Genomic DNA, 22,834 nt, shown 5'->3' on the forward strand with positions numbered 1-22,834 from the left:
TGCAAATCTATTCAACTCTTATGTTTTCTCTGCCAAGAATAATGCTTTTTGAACTGAAAAAGACAGAATAAAAATAATTTGGGATTGTTTGGCTAATTGGGAATTGAAAATTACGATAAATTGGTAAAACTTGATGAGTCCAAGTCACAAGGTCCAGTGTACTAAAAGAACCAGTGGATTTGTTTCCATTATCTTGGAAAAAACAAGGAAAACCAGAGAGTGCCTGGTTCTCAAAAGGTTCTGTGAAATACGTCTCAGATTTTAAAAATGAGAGTAGATTGTCTGTAAACTATGGTATAAGCCAGTAAACGACTTAAATTTCTTACAAAATTCTAGTATTTTATTAGTAACAACGCCTACTTGCTAGAGGGACAACTTTGGAGTCAGGAAGACCTGGGTGCAAGTCTTGCTTTTAGGAACATGCTAGTTAGTTAGCTATGTGACAGTGGGCAATTACCCTCTCACGTCATCTGGGAACTGACTAAGACTAGCAATAAATCAGTTGCTAATCTGCATTAGTGAGAGGAGTTTCCACACTGGGAGCTCCCCACATCGATGAAATCATGAGTCTGGACCAAAATATATATTATAGGCTTAATGATACTATTCTTAGGTGGATTTAAGTACTAATTGAATAGCCAAACTAAGAGTAGTCAGTGATTTGATTTCAACTTAAGACAAATGTCTGTAGTGCCATGCCTTTGAGATCTGTGATTGTCTTTGTTTTTATCAGTGACTTAAAGTCATAAATGACATGCTTATCAAATTTTCACATGACAGCAAATTTGGCAGTATTGTTAATGTTTTGGGCGACTAAGTCAGAAGATCTTGACAACTTGTTCTAAATCTAATAAACCAAAATTTAATAGGGTTAAACATAAAGTCTTGTATTTAGGTTAAAAATCATCTTTACAAATTCAAGATGAGGGGAAATGGCTAGATAATAATTCCTATTAAAAAGATCTGGGTTTTTTAGTAAATTCAGCATTAGTGGCTCAGCATTATTTAGCATCATGCTTTAACAGCCAGAAAAGATGATACCATCTTAAGACTTTGTTAAAAAGGGCATCATGTGCAGAGTGAAGAAGGTAATAATCCTGCTGTCCTCTCTCCTGGTCAGACCACATCCAGTACATTTTCAGTTGTGGATGCCACATTTTAGGAGGGACATGGACATTGACAAGCTGGACAGTGTCCAGAGGAAGGCAGCCAAGTTTGTTAAAGGCTCAAGATTCAGTTCAGCAAACACATACTGATCACTTCTTATTTGCCAGAAACTGGTGATACAAATAGAAAAATGGAAGTGTGCTTTCAAGATGTTTACCTTCTGTTGAAGGAAAACAGCATATGCACAGATAAATGTATTCAAACTGATTTTAGTTGAGAGAGGAGAAAACCAACACCCGAGAAGTTAGGCAAGGTATCCTGTAGAAAGCGGTGTCTGAGTTGTGCTTTGAAGAAATTTATGGGGTTCTAAACAAAGCAACAGTGATGCAGGAGAACTTCAAGCACGTGGGACACCTTCAACCCAGAAGCAGGAGGCGGAATGCTACTGACAGGGAAGAGCAGGTAGGGCAGAATGGCCAGAATATGTGAAGAGGAATCTCAAATCAAAGGCCAAATGGCCACTTGTTAAGGTTGTTGTACAGAGGATTGTTGTTCACATTTGAGCTGCACTAGATGGCTGCTGAGGGCCCCTTCCAATTCTTATGTTCTAAGAGTTTTAAGTAATTTCAGAGACTACTTGTCCACAAAACAGATTATAAGTCAAGAATTTAGATGTTTTTACTCACTTTTTTGTGTCAGAAGTTTATTATTGCCACTTTTTCCCCTGACTCCATCCATTCAGACTGGAGTAGCTCTGATCAGGATGAGGAATTTTGTATTCTGTATGTGGTTCCATATCTGCAATTACAGGAGTTTCCAAAAAGTCAAGTAGAGTTGGTTTCTGCTGCTTGCCATCAACAGTGGACAGAAAAGAGCACCAAGGAGAATGAGCCCAACATAGGAGGGGTCTGGTAGATCAGAACTGGTCTGGGATGGACCTGCTTCTGTCCCTCAGACAGGAGGAGTCTCAAGTGACATATAATGAAAGTTGTTCAAACCTTTCCTTTCAAAAAAGGGAGAGACCAATTCAGCACCCATTTATTAGGCATGTATGTTCAAAGCCTTGTGTAAACATTGATCATAGACTGATTAAATGTCATCATACCAGGGGTAGTGTGCTAACAGCAAAGGAGAGGACACTTTAAACTAAGTACTCGGGGGAGGCTTCACAAGAGGAGCTAACAGCACTTGGGCTGCTTTGTTTCCTGGTTCCCCCAATTCAGAATGTGTTTCTTAAGAGAAGAATGTCACCAAGTAGAGAGGAGGGACAGCATTCTAGACAGCCTGAGTAAATGCATTCAGGCAGATGGTGGCAGGACAAAATCAGGGAATAATTAATAGTCCAGTCTACTTAAAATGTAGACTATATGATGGTGAATAACATGAAATAAGACTACATATCTTACCTCTTTACCCAGCTAATATAATAGAGATGTAGAGTAAGACAGGTTTTTTTTTCTTCTTGAATATTCTGATTTGTTTACAATGGAAGATTTTTTAATTGTTTGGTTTGGTTTTTTGGTTTTAGTTGGAGGGGGAAGGAAAATTGATGAGAGAGAGAGGGGGGGTGACGGTGCCAAATAAACCATCATGCATGGGACTTTTAAATATGAATAGAACTGGAAGAAGTTCAAAGGGAGACACAGATAAGCAGGAGCTTTAACCTATCATGTTATATTGGTGTTATATATACTTACATAGATATGTGTATGTATATACATATACACTTTTTGCAGCTTCATATGTAATCAGTCCTGTTTTACAGTTCTTTCTATATGGATATGTTTAGGTTTTTTAGTGTATATTAAGTTCAGAAGAACAAGAAAGAAAAAGAAAAGAAAGGCTAGAAATGTAAGATGGAGTCAGATCACAGAGGGTTTTAAATGATCCAGGATAAAAAGTCAGTATTTTATCATAGAGGCAATAAGGGAGCAATTGAATGTTTTTTCAACAGGCCTATGACATAGAACTATGCAATTTGGAAGTTAATTTTGGCAGGTGGGTGAGGGATGAACTGAAGAAGGGAAATCCTGGGCTCTGGCTTGCCGGGTAGAAAGCTGTTAAAATAGTCCAGGCAAGAAATGCTGAGGAGCTGAATGAGATTTGGTGTCAGGATGAGTTAAAAGAGGATGGATTCAGGAGTTATTGTGAAGGTAGCATTAATGGGACTTAATCTTGGGAGGGAGAGAGAGTGAAGAGTAAACAATTAACTGCCTCAGCCCTAAATTCTAAGAAGTTTGAGCCTTAACTTCTGTACCTTTGTCTAGTTTTCCAAATATGCTTCTGCTTATGATTGAGGCAATAGAAATAGTAATGTACCTCATCAGGAAAGGGGAGGAGGTCAGAGGGCAGGGAAAATTTGGCAGATTTCACAAAGATTTAGGCCTTTATCATTTATTGAACATTCAGAGTGTGTTATATACTATACACCAGAATTAAATAATAAAAGGCATCCCTGTTTTATCTGTAACATATAAAAAGTTAGACATAGTTTTTGTTTAATTTATCATTTTATCAATCATGCTAGCAGTAATTAATAAAAGGGATCAGAGGTGCTCATGAATGTCAGAGACCTCTCATGGAATCCACTCAATGCTTATATGCCCTTGGAAAAATGGGTGATCCAGAGGGTGGCAATTGACTCTGATTGGTTAACAATAAATGAGAAGAATGAATATCATAATGACAGGTGGACCTATTCCATTGAGGGGCTAGGGGTGTGACTTTGATTATGTCATTTACTTCCAAATCACCCTCAGCCTTGGGCCATCTAGACAAAAGATCTACCTTTCCCTCCCTCCCTTCCCCCCCCCCACCCTACCTGAGTAGAACACAATGGGCCAGAATTCACCTTAGATTAAATTCTGTGTAAGATTTTCTAGTTGAGTGGGGCAACAACTCAACCTAGATAAAAAGTGGGATAAATTTTTGGGAAAAGTCAGAAATCTCCACAATAATTTGTTATTTAATAATCATTTCCCTTATATCCATCTAAAATACGTGTGTGTATATAGAAATAACCTAAGAAAATGGAGAATATTTTTGCAGATATGCTTTGATCATTAAAAGTAGATTTTCTTTCATTTTTTTTCAGATGCTATTTTTAACTCCTACTTCTGTATGAAAATGGGTATGAGCTGTTGGAGAGGGAGACATAGAAGGCTCATGAGAGAGGGGAGGGGATTGACTGCTAGACCAAGGTCTGGGATGAGTTAGAAGAGATCAGATAGTAGCACAAGTAGAGTGATCCATGCCCTGTATTTGTAGATTTCTTTTTCTCTGTGGGCTGTGATGATGAAATTTTCCATTGATTCTAAAAGAAGCTCTAATTTATTTTGAGTATGATGCTTTAAAGGTTTATTTTTGGACACAAAGCTTCAAAGGATCATTCACATTGTGATACTTGTATTTTGTAGGTCTATGATGATGGAAAATATGTCTATGTAGTAACAGAACTTATGAAAGGAGGTGAACTGTTGGATAAAATTCTTAGACAAAAATTTTTCTCTGAAAGAGAAGCTAGTGCTGTCCTGTTCACAATAACCAAAACTGTGGAATATCTTCATGCACAAGGGGTAAGTGTTTTAAATATTTTATGTATGTCTCTAATACCTATATTCTTTATTGACTTTTCTGTTTTAATATTCATGTTTGGCATTAAGATGACAACTGTTGTGTGATTGTGAAGAGCTCTAACTCCTGTTCACCTCGCTGTTCTGCTCTTCTTCGTGTGTTTATCATTGATCTGAGAGCAAAGAGCAAACTCCTATGGCATCATCATTGCTGTTTTGAAACCCTCGCCTACATTGCAGTGCCCCAGAAGAGAGGAGACAAAACCTCCTTATGTATAACCATGATGTTTTTGTTAAATTAAACCTGATGCCATAGTTCTTGTGCCCCCAGACCCTGGGATACCCCTTAACTGAGTCCATTGTAAGGGTGAAGCTATCCCTTAAAGTAACCTATAGGCACCCATTGAAATTCACAGCTATTTGGGATTGGACCAAAGGAGCCCAATCTTGACCTATGTATGACCTTCAGTACACACAAATGTATATTGAAAAAAAATAGACTTATAATGCTCACTGCTAAATACTATTTGAAAGCAACATTCCTCTTGCGTCTAGCATTTGTGTTCCTTTGTCCCCAGCCACTGTTAAGTGGGTTTGTGCCTCCTGCCACATTTGTAAGATGTACCAGGCATCTAAATCTTCTGGAGATAGTAGTAATTTTGGAACACATTAAGAACATAGATTTAGAGCTTCACAGGAAGATGCTGCATCAACTTTGAGTGAAATAGTTTGATAGAAGTGAATCTTCAGAGTAGTGAGGCTGGAGGGGAGCACTTGGTTGAATTGGCTAGATGTCAGGCTTCCGCTTTGATTGAAAGCACTTGAGAATAATGCTGATTAGAACAAAGAGATTGTTCATAAAAAGGGAGCAGCAATATATGGGGGGAGGGGGAGAGATGTTTATGCTGCTCAAAAACCTCAATTACTTAATGATAATAAGGAACAGAATCCTATTTTAAATTCAATTTATAGTTGCATTATCACAGAAAAGTGTTGTTCTCATTTGAGTTTTTCCTTATTCTAATATCATTTAGATTTCAAGGGACACTAAGAATTCATCTTTAGGAATAGAATACTCTCTGAATGAAAGCACCAGGTATTCTGTAATAGATAGCAAATGTAGTAGATGGCAAAAACATTTCTGCTGTTTCAATACTAGAGTAAGAGCAAAAATAACAATCTGCTTCCCAGCAGTAGAAAATTCTTTCAAGATTATCCTAAATGTTTTCCATGTTCTCAATCTAATGCAGAAGGGAAAAAAAAATCAACTCCATCCTTAGTAAATTTTTAAAAATAGCAACCATTTTATTTTGGAGCAAGTTCATCTCTTAAAATTTAGTGTGAAATTCCTTTGCTTATACAGCATTTAAAAGTTATTTTCATACAAGAAATAAATATATATCCATTTGAACAAAATTAGAGAAGAAATGCTGGTCTTTTTAAGTTTTCAATTTTTCTAGATCATTTTATACTAGGAGAAAAACAGAAAATATTTAGCATATATCAGGAAAGAAATATTTGATCAGTATTAAACAAATGAAAGTTCAGAACATCTTATTATTCACTACTTATGGTTCTGGGTTTTTTAACATCACTTCCAAATAAATCTCCCCAGTAAAACCCTCCTTTAAAACTTTGAAAATAAGTACATCCAAGCAAAACAAATAACACTTTGACTCTCTTGTCTGAAAATGTGTGCCTCATTCCACACTATTCTTTACCAATCTATACGAAAGAGCAGAAAATATTAATCATCGATAAGAGTTCTGAAGTCAATCAACAAGCCTTTATTGTGTTTATTATTATGTGCCAAGCACTGTCCTAAGTGTTGAGGATGCAATGAGAATGGGGGAAAAAAACAGTCCCTGCTTTCAAGGGGTTCAGTCTAATGAAGGAGACATAATGAAAATAAATATGTACAAGATATATATAGAGAGAGAGAAGATAAGTTGGAGAAATGAATCACAGAAGGAAAGAATTGTTTCATTGTTTTCCTTTTCATTATTGTGGTCATGTAAATTTTTCTCTTGGTGTTGCTTACCCCTTTCAGCATCAGTTTGTAAAAGTTTCCTCAAGTTTCTCAGAATTCTTCATGTTCATCTTTTCTTTTGGGATATAACATTATCTTACCTTGTTACACCATAATTTGTTCTACCATTCCCAGTTAACAGGCAATTAGTTTTCTTCCTGTTCTTTGCTGCTTTAAGTATTTGTGTGTATGTAGAATTTTTCCTTTTGTCTTTGACCTTCTTTGGGCAGATACTAGTGATTTCTTTGGGTCAAAAGGTACGTTATAGATGACTGACTTTTCTAGCATAATTCTATATTTTCTAGAATAAATTGACCAGTACACAGGTATACCAACAAGTTCTTTCCACATCCCCTCCAAAATTTACTAATAATTTTTGTCATTTGTCATCTTTTCTAATCTGTTGAATGTGAGTTAAAATCTCAAGAGTTGTTTCAATTTGCCATTTCTCTTATTAGTGATTTGGAGTATGTTTTCATATGGTTTTGATAGCTTGCATTTCTTCATTTGAAAACTATTCATATCCATTGACCACTTTGTGTTCTTATATTTGTATCAATTTTCTATATTTTTTGGTTATAAGACATTTATCAAAGATATTTGATACAAAGAACTTTCTCTCCCTAGTTAACTATTTCTCTTCTAATTTTAGGTACAATTATTTTGTTTATTCAAAAGCTTTCCAATTTTATGTAATCAAAATTGTCCATTTTATCTTTTAAAATGAGCATCTCGGTCTCTTTAGTTAAGAAACCTTACCCATCTCATAGTTACCTCCTTCATTTCTACATTTTTTAAAATTATGTGACTTTTTTATATTTAGGTCATAAATCTATTTGGAAGCTTATTGTGGCATATAATTCAAGTTTCTGGTCTAAACCTAATTTCAGCCAACCTGCTTTCCACTTTTCCCAGCAAGTTTTATTAAATAGAGAGTTCTTACCCCAGTAGTAGATATCCTTGGGTTTATCAGACACTAGGCTTATAGTTCAGTGGCTTATAGTCTTGCTTAGCTACTCTGTTCAATTTATTATCTTTTTTTTTTTTAAATCACTCCCTTAAGCCTACTTTTTTGGTTGTTTGTGGAATAATAATGAAAACTTTAAATTTTCATTTTGATTTGTATTTCAATTAGGTGGTTCACAGAGACCTGAAACCTAGCAACATTCTGTACGTAGACGAATCTGGTAACCCGGAATCTATTCGAATTTGTGATTTTGGCTTTGCAAAACAGCTAAGGGCAGAAAATGGTCTTCTGATGACTCCATGTTATACTGCAAATTTTGTTGCTCCAGAGGTGATTATAATATTTATTAATGCCTTGTGTGATTAAGTTTAACAAAACATTTTCATTGTGTTGCAAAGAGTCCTTTTTTAGTAATATAACTAGAATATTTTAATGAATAATTTAAGCAGAATGACACCCCCTTTTTTTTGTTTGTTTTTGGAAATACAATGAATCATGGTTCCATTATCAAGTGTACTTCATCGCTAGCTACAAGTTTTTGATCTCTCTCTAACAATACATTTCTGACTTTCTATATAATATCTCTACTTAAATGGCATGCTCTAGAAAAACTGTCTTTGCCTATTTCTCTATCACTGTCAGTGTCATTATCTTATTTTCCTTCAACCCAGAATTTTGGCATTATTTCTTTCCAGTTCCCACATCCATTTCACTGTCAAATTATTACAGTTCTTCCTTGTCAGTATCTCTGAATTCTTTACCTTTAGCATTCTCACCAGCATCCTAATCAAAATCATCATCTCCTCAACAGAGGCTATTTACTTCTATTCTCAGCCACACGTTCTCCACTGTTCTCTCTGTCTCTAGTGTCTCCCCGTTTAAATCTGCCCTGCACAGGGCTGCTAGAGTATGGTAAATGATGAAATCAATGAACAGGCACTACCAGCTTCCAGGCATTGAGCTCAGACTCTGGGAATACAAAGAAAAATAGCTAATAATAATAATAATACCTGGCATTTTTATAGCTTTACATATGTTATTTCATTTGGTCCTCACAGTAACACTGAGGTACATGCCCCATTTTATAGATGAGGAAACTGAGGCTGATAGCTAAATGCCTTGCCCAAGGTCATAAAACTAGTAAGTAAATATCTGAGGCAGCACTCAAATTCCAGTTGTCCAAGTCCAGAATTCTTATCCACTGAGCCACCATGGTGGTTAATAGAAGAAGGAGCAGAAGAAAGAGGAAGATGATAGCTAGGACTTCTAGAGCACTTTAAGGTTTGCAAAGTGCGTTACAAATACAATATTATTTTATTTTCTTTCTTCAGAAGAACGCTGGGAGGTAAGGTGCTGTTATTATCCCCATTTTACAGATGAGGAAACAGGCATGCAGAGGTTAAATGACTTTCTCAGGGTTGCACAGCCAGTAAGTGTCTGAGGCTGGATTTAAACTCAGGTCTTCCCTGACTCCAAGTCCAGTGCTCTACCCACTGCCTCACCCAGCTGCTTAAACTTACTACTTAAACTTAAAATGTTTCCTTAGTATATCAGATCCAAAATTCTCTGCCTGGCCTTCAGGACCCTTACTTGGGGATTGAATTTCTAATTACTCCTCAGCATATATTTTCTGCTTCAGCTAAGCAGGTGTGCTTGTCATACCGTTCATATTACTTGCTTTCTTCCACCTCTGTGCTTTGTGTGTTTTCTAAGTGTATGCCTTTCTCTATACTAATACATTACTCTCCTTTTCTTCAAAACCCAAACCTAAATTCACAGCTTCCAGAATGTATTCCATTTATAACCAGCTGCAGTCTAATAATCTGTACCTCTGGGAAGGAAGGAAGCCCCTTGGAGAAAGAACATTGTCATTCATATATATCTATCTGTATGCATATACACACTCCTCAGCTTCCATAGTACTTGCTATATTGATCTCTACTGTACACAGTAGAACTTATGTGTTGACTATTACAATCAAAATTAATTTGAATCAAACTCTGTAACATTGGTGATGAAGGACAGCACAAATACATGGCAAACAGATTAATTAGTCATATCAGGTGTTTTTTCTATGTAGCTTTGTTTCAAGGAAGGTAAATAGTCCATGACAAATCTAATTTTAACAAACAAAAATTTATTTATCTAAATCAGGGTTCTGTGAATTATTAATGTTAGCTTTGTTTTTACAGGTTTTAAAAAGACAAGGGTATGATGCTGCATGTGACATATGGAGCCTTGGTGTTCTTCTTTATACAATGCTTACTGGGTGAGTTCCTGTGTCTGTCATAAATATTTCTTTGCCCTTTATCCCTGCTATGCATTTTAAGTTTAATGTCGGCCTTTTTTTTTTTTAACCTTGGACTTAATCTTCCTGTGGAATATTTTTAGTTAATTTTTTTATGAAATCTGTCAGATCTAAATCTTTATTGATGTCACATCTGCAATTAGATTATCATCTATGATTTTCTGTGGAATGTCTACCTGGCTTATGCTAATTTCCCATACTTTAATTAAAAATACATACTGCATGTTAAATCTTCCTTGGATAAACTTTTCGAGTTTTGTATAAAAAAAATATTCTATTTCAGGATACTTTAGTCTACAATGTTTTTATGTCCAAAAAAGGATTTTTAGTTTATTACACATGTGAAAAAGTCCTTGAATTGATAATGTCATTTATTTGTGACAGAACTGAGAAAAAAATTGGAATAGATTTTTTAAAATGGTAATTTCTGTTCCTCATTTTATTAGGTAGTGTTTTATAGTATAAATAATATTTAATTTGGAGCCAGGTGACATGGAGTCAAGGTTCCAGGTGTGCCACTTTGTTAACTATATGATATTGGGCTAGTCACTTTGCTTGAGAACCACCAGGTTCTCATCTGTAAAATGAGAAGTTGAAGAATTTTAAAGAAATTGTCTCTAAAGGTCTAATACTGTGTTGATTCTGTCATTACATAGGATTTTCTCTTGTTTGCTAAATGCTAGTTACACAGCAAACTGGTTTTAAAACACTGTGAAGAAATCTAAATCCAGTGAATAATCACCAAACAACCATAGCTTTTTAGTCACCAATATCCTACCCTCACTTTTATATACCAATTAATGGTAACAGACTTCGTATCCCAGCAGCACAATCATCTAGCCAATTGGGCATAAATTTTTAAACATGTTTTGTTTATTGAGCAATTAGATTTGTGGAGATCTTAAAACATGCAAGAATAACAACTTCATAGAAATGACCCCATAAAGTTTTTTTGATATAAAAAAAAGGAAAGTTGGTTTTGCTTAAAAGATAATTAACTCTTTCCAACTTACACCTTCACTTCTTATTATGAAGCTTAAGTTTTAGGTCAGTGTTTAGAGCTGCAGGAACTTTAGAGAACATGAGTCTAAATCTCTCATTTTACATGTGAGAAAATTGAGTCACAAAGATTGGATGATTTGCCCCATTTGGCGTTTTTTTGGCAAAGATCCTAGAATGGTTTACCATTTCTGTCTGCAGCTCATTTTTCAGATGAGGAAACTCAGGCAAACAGCAATAAGTGACTTGCTCAAGGTCACATAATTAAGTATCTGAGGCCAGATTTGAACTCAAGAAGATGAGTCTTCCTGACTTTAGACCTGGCATTCTATCTACTGCTCCACTTTGGTGCTGATGGATAGATAGATACATACATACATGCATGCATACATGAAGCGAAAGGGAGGGTGGGAGGAAGGGAGAGAAATCAGGCTGAGGTCTTTTCTCTCTAGTACTTCAGATACAAAGACAAAGCACACAGTGCCTCCAGTAATTCTCATTTGAGCAATATCCAACCTTGATAAAGTAACATTTACAAGCAAGCCACAGTTTTAAAATGTAGTTACATTTCAATTTTATTGCAAATTAGCTACACTCCGTTTGCAAATGGTCCTGATGATACCCCAGAAGAGATACTGGCACGAATAGGCAGTGGAAAGTTCTCTCTCAGTGGTGGCTATTGGAATTCCGTTTCAGACACGGCAAAGGTAATTTTATATTTATATTATATAATTTTATATTTATGTTACAGGTTCATGTAAACATATAAAAAGAATGCCAAGAATTTGGGTTAATACATAGTATTCTTGATACTTAGGTAAAAAATTGTCCCGTTGTTACTTTTTTTCCCCTAGAGGTATTTGACCTTTTTTCATTATCCTTCCAAAGTGACTTTTCATTAGAAACCCTAAATAATACTAGACTAATAGGAACATGTTGGGTTAAATTATTCAGGCTCTTGGAGAAAGATTCTCATCTTTGATATCCCAAGCAAGGATGTAATTCCAACTGTAAGCTCAGCCAATACAGAAAATACTCCTGGCTTTTGATTACAATGTTAAGGTCCTTGAGAAAGTTCCATACACCCACTCCTTGCTACCTTCTCTCTCCTGAATCTCTTAGAGTCCAGCTTCCCCTATCATACAACTCTATTAAAATTTCTACATCAGAGGTTGCTAGTGTTTCCAAATGCAGTGATGTTTTCAATCTTAATCTCATTAAAGTATTTAATGCTGTTAACAACCCTCTAATTCTGAATTTTCTTTCTTTACTTGGCTTCTGAAGGAGCTATACATTCCTGTTTCTTCTCCTTTAATGTTTCCATGTCTTCTTCTTCACCCATTAAGAAGATTGTTCAAGGTTCTGCCCTTGACTCACTTCTCTCATTTCTTTATATGTTCTCCCTTGGCAGTTTTATATGCCTCTACACAGGTGACTAAAAAGCATTTTATTCCCATGATATCTCTCCTGAGTTCCATATTCATATTGTGGAGGGCCTTAGATGCCAGACTTAGGAGTTTATACCAACCTATTTGATCCTCTATCCTATTCACATGATTTGATCATGGTTCATGATATATCAACCTAACTTCTTGATTGTTCTTCCTTAAAAATAATAGGATCTTTGATAATTCCCTGACTTCAGTACTACTGAAAACAGTCATTTTAACCATTGATGCCCAACTTAGAATTCCCCTTTTCAGGAAGAATTCATCTTTTTGATAGATATGGTCTTCTGGCCCATAGCCCTTGTACTTAGGACAGTTGAGTTCCGTTCTTCCATTAAAAACTGTAACATGGATTAATTTGTCCTCACTAAATCTCCTAAACACCCTATATTATCATCTATGAGAGGTTATTACCATTGCAGCCAATTTAACAGAGAAGGAATATAAAAATAACGTATTCCTACTGAGTTGTCATAATTTTATGTTGTTCTTTTCAAGCAACTTAGCCAAGGCCTGAGTTCTGTTGGCTTCTTAGATTTACCCCAAGCCTACCAAAACTGAAGAGTGGTCAAAGCAATCCTTCCCCTCAGGCTTCCAACCCCTTCTCTCACACCACAGTCCCCTTAATTCAGGCTTCATCATCTCTCACCTGTATTATTGTAACATCTTCCTAACTGATATTCCTGCCTCAAGATTCTTACCACCCCAGTCTGTCCTACACACTGCTGCCAAAGTAATTTTCCTTTAGCACAGATAACAACCAAGGGACACCCCTGCTCAACTCCAGTGACTTCCTGTTGCCTCTAGAATAAAATATAAACTCCTCCCTTTAGCTTTGGACCTCTCCTTCTAATTTCATTGGACATTACTGCCCCTTCTTCACTTTGCAATCCATCCTGCCCTGGCATCTTATCTCTCACTCACAGTCTGTCAGTCTCCCATTTCTGTGCCTTTGCACCAGCTATTTTATAACTTGTTTTTTTTATAACTTTTTATAACTTGTTTGTTTGTTTTCCTCCTTGCACATACAGATTATTGCATTCTTTGTACTTGGAGCTCCAGAATCTGGCATAGCATGGGTTTTTAATCAGAACTTGTTGATTGAGTCTTGGATGTGTTATAATTGCACACTAAAGAATGGCAGCTATAAAATGTATCTATGTCTTTGCTTAATTTCATAAATATTTCTTGCTTGCAACTATGTTGTGATCCTTGTATTAGTGCCACCATCTGCCTACTTATCCTGTTATTCATTTTAGTAAATGAAGCTAGTTATATAGTGGCATGCCTTTCGGACTAGTTTCATTAGGAATTTATCTATCTAATATTAACTAGGGATCACTGTTCATTTTATTCCTCTCTTATTGGTACTCTGTCCTGCTCCTGACAGTGACTATTTTACACTTTGTCTTTTCTCTTCAACCTTCCTACTTCACCTCTTCCCCAATCTTCAACCTTCCTACCTCACCTCTTCCCCAATCATCAGTAGAGAACTGCCCCCATACTTAACTGGGAAAATAGAGGCCATTCACCATGAATTCCATTTTCTCCTCCTATTTGTGTATTAGAACCATTTGATATCTAGTATTTCTTCCTTTGCTCCAGTCTCCCATCAACCAAGGCCAGCACCTACACATATTCCTTTGGTCCCATCTTCTCCCAAAAGATCATTCCCTTTCTGTTGCTACTGTTCAATCAATGTATGACAGGATTTGAGAGTTGGAGGTACCTCCACAACAATCTAATCTGACTCATTCATGAAAGGAATCTTCACTGAAACCCAAATATATCCAATAATCTCTTCCTGTCTACTGGCTCTTTTTCATCCTTGTGGTCTAAATCTCCCTATCCTTGCAAAATGCTCAGTGAACCCTAACCTGCTTCTCTCTCTTCCTTTTCTCAAACTTTTAGAAAAAGCTGTCTACAAAGATTACCTGTTCCTCCCCTCTCACTCAGTTCTCAGCCCTCTTCAGTCTAACTTCTGACCTCATCATTCTACTGAAACTTTTCTTTCCAGAGTTACTGATGATCTTTTAAATGATAACATTTAATCATTTTTTTTTATTGATCCCAATCTGTTTTTATCTCTGTACTAAATTAGACAATACAGACCCCTTTGGTACTCTCTCCTCCGACTTTATAAGACTTTTTACTCTTGATTTTCCTTTTACTTGTCAGACTGTTCCTTGTCAGTCTCCTTTCCTAGGTAATTGTTCCTATTACATCCCCTAATTTTGTACGTGTTGCCCAAGGCTGTGTCCTGGACCCTCCTCATTTCATACTGTCAAAAGACAACATTAAATTTCTTTTATTATGATTACAGGATCTTGTTTCAAAAATGCTTCATGTAGATCCACATCAAAGATTAACTGCTGCCCTTGTACTTAGACATCCCTGGATAGTTCACTGGGACCAGTTGCCCCAATACAAGCTAAACAGACAAGATGCTCCACACCTAGTAAAGGTAAATTTGCTAATGTAACTTACTATTTTTAAGACGATCCAGGAGACTGATGACTAAATAAAGATTTCTAGAGATTCTTGCTGTTCCCTCCCTCCACTCTTCCATTGTTGTTGAGCATTTGCCCTCTGTTGAAGGCTTCTGGTGGGAGCTATCTCAACAAATTACGAGTAGATAAGGAAGAAAAGAAATCAATAGGAACATTTAGTCTAAAAATTAAACTCAGAAACAGAAAAAAGGTCAGAAAGGATCAAAGGCAAGCGGGACAGCTTTGAAAGTCACAATTATTATTTATTTTAAAGGAAAAGTATGCTGAATATAATAGATTCAATGTTTCATATACAAGCCTCTTTCTGTCTTATGAATTTGGAAGTGTTTATTTTTTATATAGGTGTTTGTTAAGTTCAGAATTTTTTAAAATTCACCAAAAAAGGGAAAATTACTTCTGAATTCACTACAAATCTTATGTAGGTATACTTTAATTTTGAAAAAAGTAGTGGATATTTTTGGATTTCCTAATGCTTCTTATGCCCAAATCTGAATTGTGTGAAATGAAATAGTCCTATGTCTAGCCAAAATTAGTTTTTTAAATTAATGAAATTTGAATTTAATATAGTCATATTTAAGCTTTCCTTAGATAAAATTAGTTGTTTTTTTTAAAAGCCACTTAAGGTTCATTTACTAAAAACTGTGAAATTGTTTAGAATAATAAAGATTGTTCCTAGCTCTATAGAAACAAAACCTTTTCTGAGCAGAATCATTCATTAACTTTACTGTTGGCAACTACTGGGACCCTAGTTCCTCCATCTGCCTGTTCGTATGATCAGTGTGTACTGTTCAGGGCAAGTCTGTCTCTGAAGACATCCCAGTTCCTTTCACGTACTAGTGGTATGATACAGGTTCTCCTCTAAAAAAGATAGCCACAAAATATACTGCTGCTTCTAAGATTATGACATTGTAGAGTTCATGCCCTTAATTCTTAATAAGTCAGGATTGTTCAATGTGACTGCAACAAAATAACTACCAGTGTCATCCCACCAAACAAAATATGTGCTCCATTTCCCACCCTAAACTTGATCCTCCATTGTCTTTGTGTGTTTTAGCCAAAGGAGATATTTTAGCCTGGTGGTTTATTTTAGTCATACAGCTAATATAATTCAACTTAATATACATATAAATATATATATATATATATTTTTTTTATACCTTTAGGGTGCTATGGCAGCTACATATTCTGCTCTAAACCGCAACCAGTCACCAGTTTTGGAACCAGTAGGCCGCTCTACACTTGCTCAGCGGAGAGGTATTAAAAAAATTACCTCAACAGCCCTCTGAAGTGACCTCAACCATTTATTTGGTACCATGGTATAAGATGATAGCACAAATCATGGCAACAGGTAGCACATACCTGAGAGATACCTGCAAGCACACACTGTCCCAGCTGGTACCCATAATGCTGCTGCTCCTGCTGCTCCTGCTTTCATCTGTTCTCGCTTTAAATGATTGTTGACAAGTTAGACTTTTCTGGAGCTTTGGATGGAATGAAAAATGGAAACAATGAAGATATGTTCACTGAATCAACCAGAAGAGTCATGAACATCACCTCTGTCATTAAACAAATATATATACACATATAGGTTTATATGTGTGTATGTATATATAAATATATATATATACATATATATACATACACACACTGAATAATAAAGTACTCTTTACCATATAGCATTATTTTTATAGGGAATATTCCTTGTCCCCCAAAATATTCTTTGTTACTTATAAGGATGGACAGTTTCTGTTAAGCACTTAACTTAAACAATCCGTTTATATTAGCACTGTATCCTTTGTGCCATCCAGCATTTTGTATGTTTTTGTAAACAATTCATATACAGTACATTTCTGTACTGCTTTCTTTAATGTATACATGCCTTGTTTAACTTGGACCTTATTATGAATCAATTTGACAATTAAATCTGGTTAAGCAGTTCACCTGGATTAATCAGTATTGTTGGACAGCTTGAAGATTGCCTGATTGCTCAACAGCTATTGAATGTAATACTATGATCTTGTATAAACCCTTCCTCATGTCTATGTCACTGATTTTGTTCTTAAAGTGAGGTGCACTGTCATGCAAATCTAGGGAGCTGTTGTGATAGGGCAAGTCGAAATGGTGCATTGTTATGCATGTGTGGCATGGTATCAAGAATATGCCAGAAAGTAAGCCTATCCACTTTGTAACTCTGTTGATTTTGTTTGTTTTTTTCTTCTTGGCTAAGAAATTTTCCTCCTTGAACTTTTTAATCTTAAGTGGTATTGATTAATATTGGTTGTAGTTTAATTTTTGTTTTAAATTTTATTTGGGAGTTATAACTGTGAGTAAGACAGTTAGATAAGAAAAGATCATCAAAAACTCAAGTGTCCATTGTAGCTGTGGTATTAGGAGCTGTTTTGAAATTGATGCATAAATCACTGCTCTGAATTTGAAATTGAAGTTAAACCTTATCCTGTAGCAAAAAGTATTCTTGACCATCCAGTGTTGAGTTGGAAAAGATAAAATAGGAATTAGTTCATCTTTATGAATGATTTTATATACTCCTGAATATCTAGAACCAGGATACTTCCTTCTGACTAGTTAGTCACCACACTCACCTGACTGTCAGCATTCATCAAAGAGATATAACGTGGCAGGTATCACTATTTTGTTTCACCATTGAAATTTATGCAAACATGATTGCCCGCATGAAGTTTCTGAAGCATATCTCTGCCAGAATCCCAGATGTCATTATATATGCTTGTTTTGCAAATGTCACTGTTACAGACCATGGTCGGGGTTAATTAACTTAGTTCCCTTTCTGCTATTTACTAATCAATCCTAAGTATCATGAAAGATACTTGTGCAAGGAATAAGCTAATGTACCTCATTCTGAATGTGCTTAGTTAAATCTTATACACTAAGCCATATAAATCAGAAACTTTTTCCTGCCAAAAGCTTTAATTATTTCTATATAAGAGTATGAAACCAGAAGGCTTTGGTTTGGTTTATCTAAACATCTTATGGCAGCTGTTTGTCATGCCTTAAATTTATGAGCTAGCTTATTAATTTATGTCCTATAGATTTGAGGTTACGAATACCAAGAACAGAAACAAGGCTGAGTTCTGTATAAATTGTGTAGTTTTTAATGATTTTGAATAAAAGAGAAATAACACTATTTCCGTAACATCTCGTAGATTGGAAGTAAGTTAAATGACAAGAGAGATTAAAACTAAATAAGAAAGATGATTGCTGAATTAAATATTTGCACCCCAAGTTATCCAGGATGGTTATCAGAAATCAAATGAAATAAGATCTAATAATATAACATAGGTGGGGCACCAGAAAGAAACTTTGAAGTTACTTTAGCATAGGTAATGCTGATATCTAGGAAAGTATTCATATTTTCTTCATTGCCTGGAAAGAAGAAATATTTTTCATTGACCTTGATTGAACTAAGCATGACTCACATTGACATCCATTAACATTGTTTGTTTTAAATTATGGTCATGATTTGGGGCAGGAAAAGATATAATTCAGGCAGATTGTTTTGTTTGTACTAAAGTTATTTTACTGACTAAAATTTAAAAGGCAATTGTCAGTCATAAAATTATCCATTTAGAGCAGGAAAAAGGACATTAGAAATCATCCAGTCCCACCCTTTCATTTTACAAATGAGGAAACAAGTCCAGAAAAGTTAAAGCCTCAGTTTCCCTCACATTAAAAAGAGGGTTAGGCTCTCTAAGCTTTAAGGTTCTATGATTTGAAATAACCTGTTCAAGGTCACATAGCTGTTTACTAGATGGCAAACTGTGGTATAATGAAAAGAATCTTGAATTTGAAGTCAGAAGCTCTGCCTTTTATTACTTGTGAGAATATGTCACCTCTCTGGGCCTCATTTACCTTATCTGTAAAATGAGGGAGATGGGCTAGATGACCTGCTAGAAAGTTCATCCAACCCTAGAATCTTACGACTTCCCAATCCACTTGACAAATAAATTAAGAGTTACATTTTTCTTAGGATTAGCATTCATTCAACAAATATTTATTGAATACCTATTATCTTCTGAGGCACAGATTAATAAAAAAGTGCCTGCCCTCAGGGAGCTTAGAGCTAATAAGGGAGACTGTACACAAATCACTATAATACAAAGTATATACTCTATTATTGGATACTCTGATTTTAGTATTATCAAAGAAGTGTGATCTTATCTGCTAGATTTAGATAAATTGTCTTAACTCTGTAAATAGCAATTCATATAATCACAAAGCTATCACAGTTGGTTAAAAAGCAGGTTATGAAAATAATTCAGGGCCCATTTTTCTATGAATCCAGTTTTTCCACATTTCTCTAGTTATTGTATTAACACGGACATTTAATCTTATCTCCCTCACCAATTAGGCTATTATTTAGAATCTACAAGGTAATATTCTGTTTTGAAAAAGCTTCCTCTTTTGTCCTCTTGCATTGCCAGTAATGGATGGGAGGCTTTTAAAAATTAAAGTATTAGTTATTAGAAAGCATTGATTAGTTTTCTAAAGTGCTAGTAATTTAACATTACCCCCATCATTCTAAAGATTATTTGGAGCACATTCACCATTCATTTTGTTGTTTTCTTTTTTAAGAGATTGTATTAAAATTAAGATTTTTTTACAAATCACTTTTAACTTTTTCTGGTTTATTAGAGATACTAAGCATCACATCCAGGTATTTACTATTTATATGTGTATAATTGCATTATGACTATTTCTAGGATTGGTTTTGTGCTTGTCCCAGAAAGTCTCAGTCCTGCCCGGTCTGTTACTGTGATAGATGGAGCTTCTTTATGACTAACAGGTTAAGTTTAGACTTTGATCCTTGTAATTTTAAATTCAGGGACTATATTAGATGTGTTAACAGATGACTTAAATCAGTACTGTGACTGCAGTTAATAAGGGTAGCCCTCTATCTCCAGGGTGCTTATATTTTGCTAATTTTAAATGAGAATTTGGAGATCTCTAAATGAAGGAATAAAATGAGGTTATTAATACCTGTGGTACTCTGCAGATCCAACATAACCACTCTTTTTCCAGTTGATGGATCTGTATAACTATACTCGACGAGCAAAGCAGTCAGAAACAAATTAGTGCTATTTCTATCTATGGAATTTTATGTATGTAATGTGCTTTGAAAAAGCAGTTTTTCATTTGGTTCCTGTGTGACACAGTGCATCTCAAAGAAATCAATAACCAAGCAACTTTGTTTTCTTAAACCTGGGATCTTGATCTCATGTTCATCACTTTGTTTTGACTAGTCTTTTAACTGTTTGTTTGAAAGAAATACTAAAGGTTGGGATGAGAGCCTATCTTCTACCTCTTAAGGCACTTTTCTCATGACTGCCACATAACCTTGAAGTTTATCATCAACAGTTTAGGTTTTTGTCCTGGTGATTACTACCAAATTACTGGACAAGAAAAAAATGGATATAATTCACAGAGGAACCTCAAACAAAACTTCAGAGCTAAGTTGCCAGTTACTGTATGTAAGTGTATGAGAGAGGATAGAGAGGCTGGCTATAATACTAAGTAGATTAGTTCTGCAATCCAGTGGGGTGAAAATTTTTACTTCTATTGTAATCGTTATAGTATTGAACAAAACACATACTGAGCATTTTCAGCTGATGTATTTAAAACAGAATTTTAAATACAAAGCAAGGACATAAGAATAGATAGCTTGTTTTGTTTTATCTTAGTAAATGTAGTTTACAGTACCTCTAAAGCTTTGCTTCTTTATTTGGAAGAAAACAATAAGCTTCATGGTATGCCATTCCTTGGTAAGTTTAAAAATTATTGGGTGATGAGTTTTAACTCAAAAATGATGTAAATTTATTAGCTTTATCTTAGCTCTTATCCTAATCAAAAAGGGAGATGTATACATGAGGGATGTAATTATTTTGCAGTTTTTGCTGGGGTTGAAGGGGTTAGGGTGGGTATGTACTTTAACAGTTTTTAAAAAAAAAATCAGATAAATATTTTTCTACTATTATATGATTATACTTTATACTAGTTTCTCTAGTATGGCATGCCAGGAAGCCCAGGGTACTATATCATAAATTAATAATGTATCCTTTTATTAGGCAGTTGAAGTAGCATCAGATGCTTGGCACTACTGCCATAATAATGAAATGCTCATAAAAGATCAAATATTACTGAACAATTTAAATGATTAAATTATTCCCAAGTCTGGTCTAGGAAATTTTCCAATCATATTGTTAATGTGTAATCTAAGCTATTTCAATTGTATACATGAACAATTCTGGAAAGATATTGCTTGTATTCCTGGCACAAGTCGTCAGGTTTTGTAATCTTTAAAAGAAATGAAAATTTATACAATGAATAAACTTTCAAATACATATATACACATATATACATGCCACCTTTTTCACATACTTTTTAATTACCGTATGCCAGTTGGATAACAGCATGTCATCTCAAATTAAGGTTCTATCTCTTACCTCCTATCTGTGAAATTGGGTTCCTAAGGTTTGAATATATAACCCGCCAAGAATATGCCAAAGCTTATTGAGTAAATCTCATAAGATAATCATTCAGTGAGACATTTTAAATTTTGTTGGGCAGATTTTATGTCATGCTGTTTAGGGATAGTTCACTTAGAACATCTAGGTTGTTTGGTTTTTTTTTTAAGTCAGTGGAAAGCCTCCAGGATTTTTGTCCAAACTATATACAAGTATTTGATAACCATCAACCAGAGAAATTTATTATCAAGAATGACTTGTTTTATACATGAAGTTTATGCTAATCACAAACCCAATTGGTAATGGCCCTGAGGTAATAAAGTTTTCAGTCTCACTAAAATTTCTAATCTTTAGCAAACAATTACTACTATTAAAGAGGAGACTAGTCTACAATTTTGTTACCTGAAATAACCACCTTGGAAAAATAGGATAATTTGTAATTATGGCTGCTTCTAAGGCAAGATCAAAGGCATATTTCACAATAGCTTTGCTAAATTAACTAGAAGTCCTCTGAGGTGGATGTGGTAGAAGTATATAAAATCAAAGTGAGAAAAGCATTGTTTTGGAAATTAACATTAAATTCTTAGCTGTGCAAAATAGCTTCTGAGATTTTACTGATGAGAAGTATTGGTTAATGTTTTGTAGAGAAAGTCTTTACAACAAAGTAGGTATCCTTATTTTGATTTTGAATAAACATAAAACTTTTTTTACATTTGAATTAGAGATCTCAAATGGAAAAGTAGTCGTTCAAATTTACTTTGCCTTAAGTGTACCTGTGTATTGAGTAGGAAATAACTATTATCCCACATGTGGAAAAAGCATATATCTGAAGGAGAACCCCATGATTGTACTTTAAATGAAAAAGAGGTAATTTTCTTTCCCATAATGTGTATTTTAATAGAAAAAGTGTGATGTTCTTATTCCCTTCTTAAAGTGGGATACCTATTAGTCACTTTTCATGAGCATAACTGAGTGTTAAATATGTTGAGGTTGAATAAAGAAGATTCATTGTTATCTGAAAATTATGGATGGATACTAGACAATAAATGAGAAAGAAGACATTATGACAAAATAATTGCAAGAGTATGGTGATGAAAAAATTTGAAACATTCAAAGCCAGAAGAACTTCAAATGTGTGTTTCCATTGCATGTTTCCCCCCAATAAAATCCCTTTAGTTAACTTATGGAGTTAAAAAACATGTATGTGTATTTTGAAAAAATGTTAAGTGCCAACTATATACAAAGTGTATATGATACATGAGGACACACGTTAGAGAATAACATCAAAAATATGCTAAGGAATCTAAAGTATCTCTGAATGTAAGGTTGTAGAGCACTTAGAATCAGAAAAAAAACACTGCTCTCCAGCATGTCATGTCACTGAATCAGAAGGATCT

The 22,834-nt window shown here is 34.9% G+C and overlaps 1 protein-coding gene across 4 annotated transcripts in view; it reads left to right on the plus strand.

Moving 5' to 3' along the window:
• The window catches only part of RPS6KA3 (ribosomal protein S6 kinase A3), a 104,875-nt gene extending 82,258 nt beyond the window's left edge, over positions 1 to 22,617 (plus strand). For all 4 annotated transcript variants that reach the window (XM_027866673.1, XM_027866674.1, XM_027866683.1 and 1 more), the window contains 6 exons: positions 4,524 to 4,682; positions 7,844 to 8,005; positions 9,868 to 9,944; positions 11,572 to 11,689; positions 14,754 to 14,894; positions 16,104 to 22,617. In XM_027866673.1, the coding sequence (XP_027722474.1) occupies positions 4,524 to 4,682; positions 7,844 to 8,005; positions 9,868 to 9,944; positions 11,572 to 11,689; positions 14,754 to 14,894; positions 16,104 to 16,226 (780 nt within the window). In that variant the 3' untranslated portion in view covers positions 16,227 to 22,617. The remainder of the gene's footprint in view (positions 1 to 4,523; positions 4,683 to 7,843; positions 8,006 to 9,867; positions 9,945 to 11,571; positions 11,690 to 14,753; positions 14,895 to 16,103) is intronic.
• The last annotated feature ends 217 nt before the right edge of the window (positions 22,618 to 22,834 follow it).

The sequence above is a fragment of the Vombatus ursinus genome, unplaced genomic scaffold (assembly GCF_900497805.2).
Source record: "Vombatus ursinus unplaced genomic scaffold, bare-nosed wombat genome assembly UNPS02001419.1, whole genome shotgun sequence".
In the NCBI taxonomy this organism is placed as follows: Eukaryota; Metazoa; Chordata; class Mammalia; order Diprotodontia; family Vombatidae; genus Vombatus; species Vombatus ursinus.